The 11,996-nt window shown below is 40.4% G+C and overlaps 1 protein-coding gene across 1 annotated transcript in view; it reads right to left on the minus strand.

Moving 5' to 3' along the window:
- The window catches only part of LOC139291950 (sodium-driven chloride bicarbonate exchanger-like), a 28,220-nt gene extending 21,296 nt beyond the window's left edge, over nt 1–6,924 (minus strand). The window contains 6 exon segments of the mRNA XM_070914027.1: nt 3,073–3,858; nt 4,670–4,731; nt 5,087–5,245; nt 5,506–5,627; nt 5,842–5,996; nt 6,266–6,924. Of these exon segments, the coding sequence (XP_070770128.1) occupies nt 3,073–3,858; nt 4,670–4,731; nt 5,087–5,245; nt 5,506–5,627; nt 5,842–5,996; nt 6,266–6,906 (1,925 nt within the window). The 5' untranslated portion in view covers nt 6,907–6,924.
- Nucleotides 6,925–11,996: the final 5,072 nt, after the last annotated feature.

Genomic DNA, 11,996 nt, shown 5'->3' on the forward strand with positions numbered 1-11,996 from the left:
AGCGGTCACATGTTTAAATCGTCGTCGGTCAGCAGCTCGGTGATGCTTTTGAGCCTCTCGTGCTCCTCTCCTCTTTCATTAAAAAAAAAAAAAAAAAGCATGCGCATCTCTGCAAGCTGACGTGGACGCGTCACTCTTGAAATGTTTAGCCTTTGTTTGAGCCGCAGAGGTGAGGGGAGAGGGACCACGTTTTCCGTGTAAAATGTCATGTGATGTGTGCTATCTGTCACTGCAAGTTATGTAACAGTTTTTGGTTTTTATTAGTATGTGACTCAGTGTGCATAAACTTACTCACTGCCTACAATATCTCACTCATACTCCATGCAAAGTAAGAAAGTGTTAGTGTACTGACATACAGTCATCTTATGATTTGCAGAATTATATTTACAAGTTCTCTGGGGATAATGACTTTGTCTGTCCCACTAAAGTTAGACTTGTATGACTCTGAGACAGCGTCAAGTCCCCCACTGGGGATAAACACAGGAAGTAACTAAGGGACCAAACCCAAATTCTCAGATAAGAAGCGATTAAATAATAATAAAAAAGTAAAGTAATAAAAGAGAGACATTTGATCAATTTTATTGTTTGGGGATATTATGGTGGAGCAATAAGAACATGCATATATGATATACAACACAAAGGCTCTCTGCCCCCCTTTCTAGATGATGTGGGTCCTTATCTTAGGCCATGGTGGCAGTGGTGCCTACAATCAAGACAATAAACACTCACAGCTCTACCTTTTTAATTAAGTAACCGAATTAATATCTATCAAATAATTGCTAAACGACTGAGGAATAAGGAGGATGGGGAACTAGGTTTGTATTAAAGTAACTGAACTGGAGGATGAATGTGGGCTTTTGCCCTTTAGAGGGTCCAACTTGGTCCATCTGGGTGCCGGACTGTTCATGCCAATACATGAAGATAGCTGTTATTTTGTTTGTTTTGTTGTTTAAGTTTTTATACTTTTGATCAGGGAGAGAGTGTACTTCCCTCTTTGATGTGTTCATCGTGTGTTTTTAACAGCAGGGATTCCTTGATTTGATATAATAATAGTAAAGTATCGCCATCTGGTGTAGATCACAATCCACGTGTGGTTGAATCCAGAGGCAAACCGCAGTGCGGCCTTTAATTGAGTCATAAATAGAAGTTAGTTTATTAATACATATATTATATATTATATTCTTCTTTTTTTTATGATCAGTGCGCTTCAGATTCCTGCCCTCCTGAGAGCTGCGGACCACGAACCACATAATGAAAAGCTGTGTGATTGCAGGACCCGCATTCAGTTATCGCCATCTGCTGTTTATCCCTGGGAAGGCCTATAGCTGACTGTCAGAGTGAGCATTTACACACACACACACACACACACACACACACACACGCTAAATGCCACACATCTTATTGACAGCTGTGAGCACCTCCTTCACACTGAAATTCCAATTAAGTGCACATTGAGCCGATTATGTATCTGTTTTAATTATATTCCTGAACGTCATTAATTTGATATTAGAGTTCAATATTCTTTGACGACGCAATTACAAGTCTGATGATTTAAAGCAGAGCACAAATAGAATCATCCAATCAGCAACTAACCAATCAACCTGCTATCGGCTGTAGTGAATGTTAACTTTCAGCACGTCTTTTATAAGAATCACGTGTTGTCTTCTGCGGGTCTCTTCTGGTCCCTTTTTGCACATTTTCACACAGGCAGGACTTTCTTTCTTTTTCATGTGTCACTTCGTTTGGCTGCCGAGCAGAAAACTTTTTTTTTCAGTGTGTGTAACTAAGACCAAAAGACTCTTATATTGGCAAAAAGAAAAAAGAAAAAAGATTCTTACGATGCTTATTGTTGAGTCAGATTAAAAGTCCACTCTGTCAGGTGCGTTTCATGGATCATACGGATATAACAGCTCCATTCACAGTGTCTCCCATTATTAGGCAGCAATTATTTTTGTGCCCGCTTTAATTGAACTTTTTTTGCTGGGTTGCGCCGTTTTTGCCACGTGGAAGTCTCATTAAACGGACCTTTTGAATCCGCGAGTAGGTTTTGTGTTTTGTGTGTTTTGTGTGTGTCATATTCTGGACCAATCAGAGGACACACAAGAGAGTCTCCAATTTAACAAAAAAAAACAGCAGCTAATTGGGATCATTTCTAATTGATCACAGTGAGATTAGAATATTCACCATTTCGTTCAATTCATCAATGAATTCCTGGAAAGATGCTCTAAATGATGCGTTCATGAAAAAAGAGCTAAATTAATTTAAAGATATTTTGAATGCAAATCAGGATGTTAAATAAAACAAAAAAACATTGCTCACTTGTCCTCATGATAACATCATTTATTACGTTTCAATCACATTACAGCAGATACAGAGATTTCCACAACAGCATAGCATACAGGCTATGAAATAAATATTTATATAAAAACAAAAAAAAGACTCTAAGTCTACATTACCAACATTTATAACTTCTTTAACCACACTTGTCATGGATGTAGCAGTGATCCGTAACGTCATAAACTTTTGGTAGCCTACAGCTTTGATAAAGTACAAAATACTTTCTTTTTTTTTCCACTGACGGGTTATTATGCCAGCATTATGCTACACAAGAACATTTCATGTACAGATTCATCAATATGTTTCTTTACTGACAGTTTATAGGCTACTTAACAGAAGAGGCTTTTTAAAACACTACTCATGAATCAGACCTATTTTGTGTACATCTAATCACTATCACCAAAATGTTCAATATTATCTACATTATATTCATAATTACAGTGGGGTTTTTTTTCTTTTTACTGAACAGTGTGGAAACAAGGCGCCCAACCCATGACAGAACTGGGTAGTCAGTAGTGGAAGAATTTACACTTTGGCCATTAACTGTGGAGGTGACAGTCCCTCTCATCTTTTTTTATTTGTATTGATTAACCTGTTTGTTAGATAGATAGATAGATAGATAGATAGATAGATAGATAGATAGATAGATAGATAGATAGATTCACATTTCATTGTTTTTAACTGTGAGCATAGAAACTGTAATAACCAATGTCCTTTGTGCAGTTCTTCTCACACTCTCTGGGTGCCAGCAGCTCAGATTTTAACGGGGACACTGTCTCTGAAACTGGCGTGGCAGAAGGTGAGATTCGTCTCCTTTTGGCCTGTTCAAAGATACCAGAATCGCTCGAGTCGATGGACTTAATGGAGGACGGCGTCTCTATCCAGCTCGACTCTGATGTCATGTCTTTGGGTTTGGTCTCCTCCGAGCCGCCGATCGGTGACCTCTCCGTCGGGATGGAGTCTCCCTCCTCGGCCAGGTAGTTGGCGCCCGCTCTGCCAGCGATAGAGTTAGCGGGCCAGCAGGAAAAGACCGAGCTGGATTTGCTATTTACGCCACAGTACTGCGGCGGCGTGCGTCCTCCCCAGCCTGACGGGTCTGCGTAATAGCCAAGAGGCCGGTTGGAGCAGCCTGCAGTCGGCAGGGGAAGAGCCTTCACTCCGGCCGCTGCGTAGGACAGCAAGGTGGCCGCGTTACCGGCGAAATCAGCGGCGTCGTATGCCGAGGCAGCAAAGTCCAGTCGGTTGTTGGCAGGGGTGACAAACCATCGCTGCGGGGGGGTGGCAACAGTGGGCTCCTCGGTTTGCTGCGGGGATAGCAAGCTGTTGCCGAGTGGGACGCTGCGCTCCGTGCCAGGACCAGTCCCCATGCCAGGGTGAAAGCGAGATTTGGCATAAGTGCTGACAAATTGGTCCTGCAGGAAAGAGCTAGGCATGGCATATCTCGCACCCGGCACGATCTGTGAACGCGGAGAGTCACCCGGTGATGGAGTTAGGCGGTCGATGTCGCAGCCTGTGTAGACACTGAAAAGATGGAGAGAAAAACAGAGAAACAATTCAGTAACTAAACTGCGCGCTGTTGCTGGTTCTGTAAAAAATCAAAGAAATTAAGGTCAATATCCATTTCACCAGTGACTTTATTTAGTAGAGTCTCACATCCCATGAGAGGGAACTGTTCTAGAGATAACTGCAGGCTTTCAAAACATTTATGGCATCAAATCTGATCTTTACGCAAGCGGAGTGTTTGGAAATAGGCCCACTGCCTTCTACCAAGGAAGAAAACATCCTGACATGCAAAGTTGCATTGCCCGAAGGTTATCGCTTTGTTCAGTTTGTCCACATCTGAATTTTGCGGATCAATATTAGAATCGCTCGTCAGTGTGCAGTTATTTTCAGTGTAAGACGAGCCGAACTCACATGAACGAGGGATATTGTCAATACAATAACGGAACAATTTTAACGAATATTTGGATATTAATGATTATTTGTTGTCAAATATTTAAGTGACATCTCTGGCTGTTGAATTGAAAATGCCTTGCTTCAGTTGAAGTCAAGTCAGAAGTACAAAACCACATTTTTAGGCATTTTTACTTTTCGAAATCTCATGAGCCCCCTTTAACTTTAATAGCAATTCACTGAATATTCAGCAGAATTATAGAATTATTCAGCTTTTTGATAAGAGGTAACCTGATTGTTGCTGAAGACTTTTTATGGATTCAGAATTACAGCACCATGGAATAAAACAAAAAGTCGACAATTAACAAAATTGCAATCGAATAAAAGCCCCAAAAAATCTTAAAAAATAAAACAAAAAAAGAGGAAAAGGAAATCTTACGTGTCATAGTTGTCCCGAAATCCTTTAGCAAACGGATTGTGGTCAATCTTCAGTTGCGTAATCTGTGGGAAAAAATAATGCATTGATCAGAAAACAAAGGAGATCATCGCACTGTGGCGTCAATCTCAAAAATAATATTTCTTATTTTAGTAGTGAGTCTTAATTTGCGTGAGAAATTGTGCCAATAGGATGAGGTCATTCCCTCTCAATGTCTTGCTAGAATTTGAGCCTTTTTTTTTCTTGAATCCCATTCAAATCCGCATCGTTTTACGATAATAATAATAATAATAATAATAATAATGATAAGAAATATTTTAAAATGTAGAAAATTCTGTCTCGTTCTTTCAATACTATTGAAATTGTTAAAAAATGGTCAAGAGACTTTTGGGTGTTGTGTCAGATAAGAAGTGGCCGTACGTCGGTATTCTGGTAAGCTGTGACGGCGATGAATTGCGTCTCTGTGAAGGTGAAAGTCTGGACTCTTCCTGTTTGGCTGGTGTCTTCTGTCCCGTCCTCGTTCACTTCCACCACATGGAGCCTGGGCTGGTACTTGTGGAGAGACTGGAGAACCACCATCTGGAGATCCAATTGAAGACGCACGTTAGAAACTGCGGCTTCAAACTTTGGATGGATGATTAACGCAGAGCACTGAACAGATTTATAATCATTATTATAATAACACTGCACCACTGCTGCTGCGCTGTAAACGATACCAGATGAAAAATAATAAAAATAATAATTAGGCTATGCAGTAAACAGCATTTTTTTCAACTGGTATTACATAAATAAATCAAAACATATTTGCCATTGAAGCATCGGGTATGATGTTGCATTACCTGCCCCGTGTTGTTGGAAGCACCTTTGTTGTTTGTAAGCTTTAGCTTTCCAAATGATATTTCTTGACGCATCCAGTGCGCACCGGTATTTGGTGAGTCCGGGTGCATATACACCCTATTTCCTAAACAAAAACAGAATACGCAGAAATACAGCTAAATAAAACACATCATATGTGGTTTATTATCAGAAATACATTCGTTTGCCAGGATTTTTAAAATCTGAATTTCCAGCCACATCCAGGGACAAAATGTATCAAAACAAAAACAAAAAAGTTTAATTATGGAATTAAAACTGTTAATTGTGCAGTAAATATAGGAATGAATCAAATATAATACCTATTACATTTGTGTCTGCTTTCCCACATGGCACCCACTTGCCTCCTTGAAATCGCCAGTGATTTGGATCAGCGAGTATTACATCCACAAATATATTGTAGTGAGCAGTTGGGTCGAGGCCAGAAATGTTGAAGCTTAAAAATGGGAACATTCGTCTGTGGAAAATGGAGGAACACAGTTTTAGAAAACGCCTCTCATAACAAACAAAAGGCGCAAAAATATCAGATTCAATTCCCTGTTTTTGTCATGAGCTTCCCTTGGTGTAATTCAAAGTCCATTATCCTTTTTTTATTTGGGGAAATAGTGATTCGATGTTAATACACGTCAATTTTGAACTTTGGGAACAAAAGCTTCACAGTGATGTAGCCGAAAATCGACTAATTCTGCAGGTGTGTGGCAGATGAGCCAATGTGCGCGCACTTACCGTCCTTGCTTTGTGATGATCATCTCTGTTTGGTGTCTGTGAAACTTCAGCCACAGGGCCCTGTTGCACAGATACACCTGCGCCTTCCCCGGAACCAGTCCTGCTTGCGCCGAGGAGAACTGGTAAAAAGCCCCTCCTTGGTACGTGTGTCCATACTGTTGCGCGTAAGGGTAGCCCGCGGTCGGGTAGCCTTGAGGAGAAGTGTTGGTGAGAAGGCTGTTGTAAGCTCCATTAGTTATGACCGGGTGATGGGCCATATAGCGGCTGGGACTTCCGATAGAGAAAGCCGGGTGCGCTGGTCCATGCTGGCTCGAGTAAGGGAACATGGCACTGGGAGCTGCTGAGACTGACTGCGGCTGGGTAGATGGAGAAAAGATGCACCTTTCTCCTGCAGATCCATCGAAATTATGACGGATGTCAGAGACTCCGTGAAGATCAGGAGAGAGTTTGCCCCTCTGGACGTCCCCTGATGCGTCCTTGGAGTCGGGAAAATTGTCTGCCTCTGACTGATTCGTCATCTCCCTAGAGTTTTTTTTCAGAGGTGAACTTCTCTCCAGGTTGTCACTTGCACATATAATAGGATGGTCCTGCAACGAAAGCTCTGATCCATCGGAGCTCGAAAAGCCACTACCCACATTCATAAATTTCTTGGAGAGTTCACTCGCTGGCGAGATGCAATTCTCGACCTGCATAGCTCAATAGGAAGCCACTATTAGCTCAACCTATATCACAAGCTTTTGCACACGCCTTTCCTAATCTAACACTATGAAAACGCCTTGCTATGACTTGAGGTACCGAAGGCAGCAAATTAGCCAATTGACACCATCCTGCAATCAGGAAGGATTTTCTTTCCATCACTCTCCCTGCTTTGCTAATGAAACAAGTATCGCCATTGGTTAACTCAAGGCTGTAATTTAATTAGACAGCTCTTAATTAGGACAATCTGTGGAGCGCTGTGAGCAAAGTGATTTATTTGTAGTGTGACATGGGCCTATATTTGATTAAAACATATGGACTCCGACAGCTTCTTCGAATTTATATGAAGGGAAGCGCACAAAAGATAAAGTTAAAGAGTATAAGGGTTATAAAGCGTGTTTTCTGCTGTCTGCTGTAGCGTTACCGCCGCGTTATTTACCTATTTATCCGCGTTATTTACCTATTTATGCGCCATGAGTGCCAAAGTATGTCTGCCGAAGAGACCAAGATATATTATTAACACACCAAAAATGACAGTCCATGACAGGCAGTGCATCTGATGCCTTAAAATGTTTGTGATATAGCGTGAAATCATGGCGTCCCACTGAAGATGTGTTTATGAGTCCCAGTGCTGGTAAATATTTTATGCCTATAAAGTTATGAAGCAGCGGGCTGATAACAGGGCTGCTGTGGCAAATGCATCTCACAGAAAATAAAGGGACATCTCAAAACACCACATTGGGTCTGATTCACAATTATTTTGATATCATTTAATAAAATCCATTTTTGTCTTTTTGGAGAAGTAAGAGTGAGAGGCATAATAAAACTAATATTAAATCTGACTGGTTTATGCATAATGAGATCTGCCTAAGAAAAAATAACCCTCTGGGGAAAGCATTTCCCACCAAATTACATTCAAATAAAGATCAAATTTGGCGTCAGCGGGATGCAGGTCTCTGAGATAATTGACAATTAGTCCGTTTATTGTTAGAGTTCAGTGCATGAATAAAAATAGAAAAGAGCATGAGGAACCACAAAAGATCCCATCCTTTAATCAGACCTTTCCAATCCTCACTGCAGTTTTATGAAACTTGATGTTGATTCAGTGACTCAGTCCCAAGTGCAGAGAGCGGCTGCACCTTCCTGCTTAACTTACTAGCAAGGTTATTATCAAGTTAACACAAACTGCTTTTTAAAGAAGGAGTGGTTTGATGTGCAGTTCATTCTATGATTGTAAGACCTTTTTAAAATGTCAAATTTACCTTAACAATAATGTATTCAATACAGCCTTTATGAAGCATATACTGTGTCAGAGAGGTGTTGATTCAACATTATGGTAATTTTTTAAACTGTAGTTTATGGAGATGTATTCAATTGCATTACATTAAAAGGTGTTTCTATATGTCCTTCTCATGCATGTAAATGAGGATAGACAAAATATTAGAAACACCTTTCACTATAAAGCCGCCCTGTATGACATCATTTGACTATAGCATAGAAAATGGATAATTTCCACCTCACTGAACAACTTTTGGTTTAGTTATACTGAAGTGTCATTAACCAGCAACTGTGCATTGTACAATCTGAACCAGACTTTCACTGGTGGGTACATCACATCCACAAGTTTGTATCTCTAATGAACAGCCATGAATCTCTGAAGCTAACAGGAGGGGTCATTACTGTAGGGCTATAGGGTCCAGCAATCTATTCCTGTGAAACATGCAAGCACAGGCTTGTCTGTGCCCAAGAAAAAGAGGCCACTCTCTGCTCTCCTCATTACAGGATTATGGTTCACTTCCATCACTGATCTTTAATAAGCAAAATGCCCCCCCCCCCCCCTCAACAAACCAATTGTTGAGCATCCGTGCAGCAACTCAGTTTGTTTCCCCAGGTGGTCTGGTGTTTACTTATTAGACTAAATCCTCCCTTTCGATTGGCTCAGCTAGTTAGTGGACATAACCAAAGAGAGGAGGGGCTGATTTGTTAAGCTCGTGGCCAGCCTCATCCCTCGGGGAGATAGTATAGTGCAGGTTAGGATCTCTGCCTCCTGCCACCTACACACCCTCCATTGACCAGCTGAGCTTAATGCACTGGGTCCCTATGAACAGTATTTATGCGATTTCTACTCCAGAATGATTGTACCTCTTAATTTAAACTCTAATAAGCGCATGTTTACAATTTGTCAGTGCAGGTGTAGTATAAAAATAGATCCTAACCTTTTTGCCAAAAAAAACCAAAAACATTTGAAAGATCTCCATTAGAAATATCCTTCAATAATCTGTGAAAATACAAAAAAAATATAAAAAAAAAAACAACCACATTTTAATTGTTCAATGTTCAGTTGAGCGTAAAGCAATGTGCCTTTTTTTTGTTTCCAAGTGCTGTATCTCCAGTTTTTTTATTGTTGTGCCAAAGAAATCTGCTTGCCACCTGGGTCTAATCTAATCAATGTGAATGACAAGGAGAGAAAAAGCCTGAAAGTGAGCACCAGCTTAGGGACTTTACCTAATGCCCAGTACTGTCACTTCAATGATATGATCACAGCACACAAAATGACAACAAAATTATAGCCAGCAAGGATATGGGGACATAGTGTGCTACTCCAGTCAGGTGAAATTGCTTTTTCCGACTATGAAATGGCTTGTCTCTTGTCGGATGGGTAAACATTTCCTTGTCAGGCCAGTAATAAGGAATGAGGCACACTGGGCTGAACTAAGAGGATAGAGCCAAGGTTATTTGGGATTCATGACAGGTAGTGGCTTATATTACAGCGGCACTAAAAATTTCATGGGAATGCATTTAAGATGGCCTTTAAGTTATTTATATGTTGTTTGCCAGACGTCACATTGCAATTTCCATCAATAAATCAAAGTGAAGTATTTCTTCCCTTCTTCCTGGCTCTTTGATTTAAAACCAAAAACAGAGACAAAACCTGTATTTACCTTAAGCCTTTAATTAAGTAGCATGACTAATCTGGTCAAGTGTGGTGGTGCTTTGTGCTATATGCTAACATAACTATTGCCCCCTGTGGTTTCCTGCCATCAGCGATCTGCTCTGTCAGAGAGAATCAGGGTGCTCTCTGACAGAAAAGACAGCTGGAGGCCTGCAAAGGGGCGGAGTGGACAGTTGTGGCTTTTAAACCCTTATTAGCCGTCCTCCCTGGACACACTAAGACACGCGTCTACGCAGAAGTGCACTCCTACACCTGCTCATTATTGATGTCCTTTAAGGGTCGCCCAGCCAGACCAGACCCAGCCCTGTGATTCCTTACCACAAAGCTCACAGCAAATTAACCTCTAACAGGTGATCATGGTGTTCAGTGGGAAAACAAGTGACACGGCTCCTGTGGTAATGCCATACCTGAGTGATTATTTGCCCACAACAAATATTTATACATGTGATTCACTATCAAGAGTACAATGAAAGAAAGCAGTGATTTTAGCTTATTAAAAGCCAACAGTTTATCCCTTTATTCCTACAGTATTTAACCTTTTAAATACATCCTCCAATTACTTCCTTATTAAGTGAACAACGTTACGCTGTTTTCCCATGCAATTTAGCTTTGATATAGAAATATAATAGACATTGAGACATACACATTAAGAAATTATTTGAATATTTTGTTCAGTTATTGTTTTGTAAACTCACTACTCGTACCAGGATAAAGCACGTTGTCGTGAGTTATTTTTATCGTTATTCTTTCTGTCCCTGTCAGTTGTTTCTTCCTCGCAAGGCAATTACAGTATGATAATTAACACACTCCTATGGAAATAATTGTATAATTCTACGGGAGTATGAACATGAACCACAAGTTATGGAGCCACACCACTCAACTGAGCTCTCCCCTTCAAAAAGAACGAGAATGACTTGTATACAGATGATGCTATGTCAAATTCATGCATAATTATAGATGTGTGAATTTTGTCTCATTCCAATCCTGTAGCAAAGTAACACTTGTGAAATGCTGTAATCCTCTGGGTGCTACAATCCCAGAGAGTTTCATGCACTCTGGTGTGCATTATTTGGCTTAGCAAATAGTGAGGATATAATGTCAGGAATCGCAAAGTTAGTGGAAGGGCTAATGTCCCTACGAAAACTTGTTTTATCACCTGCTACTGACCCGTTATCAACTGTTTGGTTTGTTGCTAGTCTCTTTAAATTTTAAAGAGCCTGTGTGACCCGGGGAGTGCAGTTGGGGTTTGTGACCATTTTGTTATTTCTGCTGCCATGCACTGTCAGACGTCTGCAAGTGAAGAACATGGCCACTGTCCCCAGTAGGCCCATGGCATGAAAAATTCAGACTAACTCTACTTTTTAAGCCATTTCTGATGAAAAGCACGCAGAAATGAAACTGACTTATGCCAAATGAATATCATTGGATCGCTGTGATTGTGAGGCTGATGTTTGTAACTTTGAAATTATTTATAAAACATCAGTTCCATTTTAAGAGTAGCCATGCCATGAAGTGTGTGCACTTATTCCTTTGAGAATCCTCTGAGGTTTCCCTATCAGCCTAAACCTCCGAACAATAGAAAATAGAAGGCTCCAATCCAGTGGCTTAAGCTTTGGCTTTTTTGATGCGAGCCCTCGTTGCTTAGACAGGATGAAAATAAGCACTAATTACCCAGTCACAGCTGTGTATTGTTTAATCGATAACTACGTTGACATGACATGTTTAATCCAAAAACAACTCAGAAACCTGTTTTCTGGTTAATCAACATCCTCGATTTGGTACCTAAATATCTTTAATTATATCCACAACAAACTGGTGATTGATCTGCAACAGAAATACTTTTTTTAAAATAAAACACAAGTGCTGCACGGATCCCTCGAAAGGAAAAATAAAATTCTCCGTTTTGAAGAGAAAATATTTTGAGGAGAATAGGAGCAAACAGGCGACTGTCGTGTTACAAGAATAATCTTCATTAAAATCACAGGCAACAACACCAGGCCAACACGCAGCTCATTGGGAATGCAGTGTGAAAAGAGAGGCCCACAGATTATCACTCTACGTAACTCATGTTTAATTTATCCA

This window comes from Enoplosus armatus, chromosome 11 (assembly GCF_043641665.1).
Source record: "Enoplosus armatus isolate fEnoArm2 chromosome 11, fEnoArm2.hap1, whole genome shotgun sequence".
NCBI classification, from domain to species: domain Eukaryota; kingdom Metazoa; phylum Chordata; class Actinopteri; order Centrarchiformes; family Enoplosidae; genus Enoplosus; species Enoplosus armatus.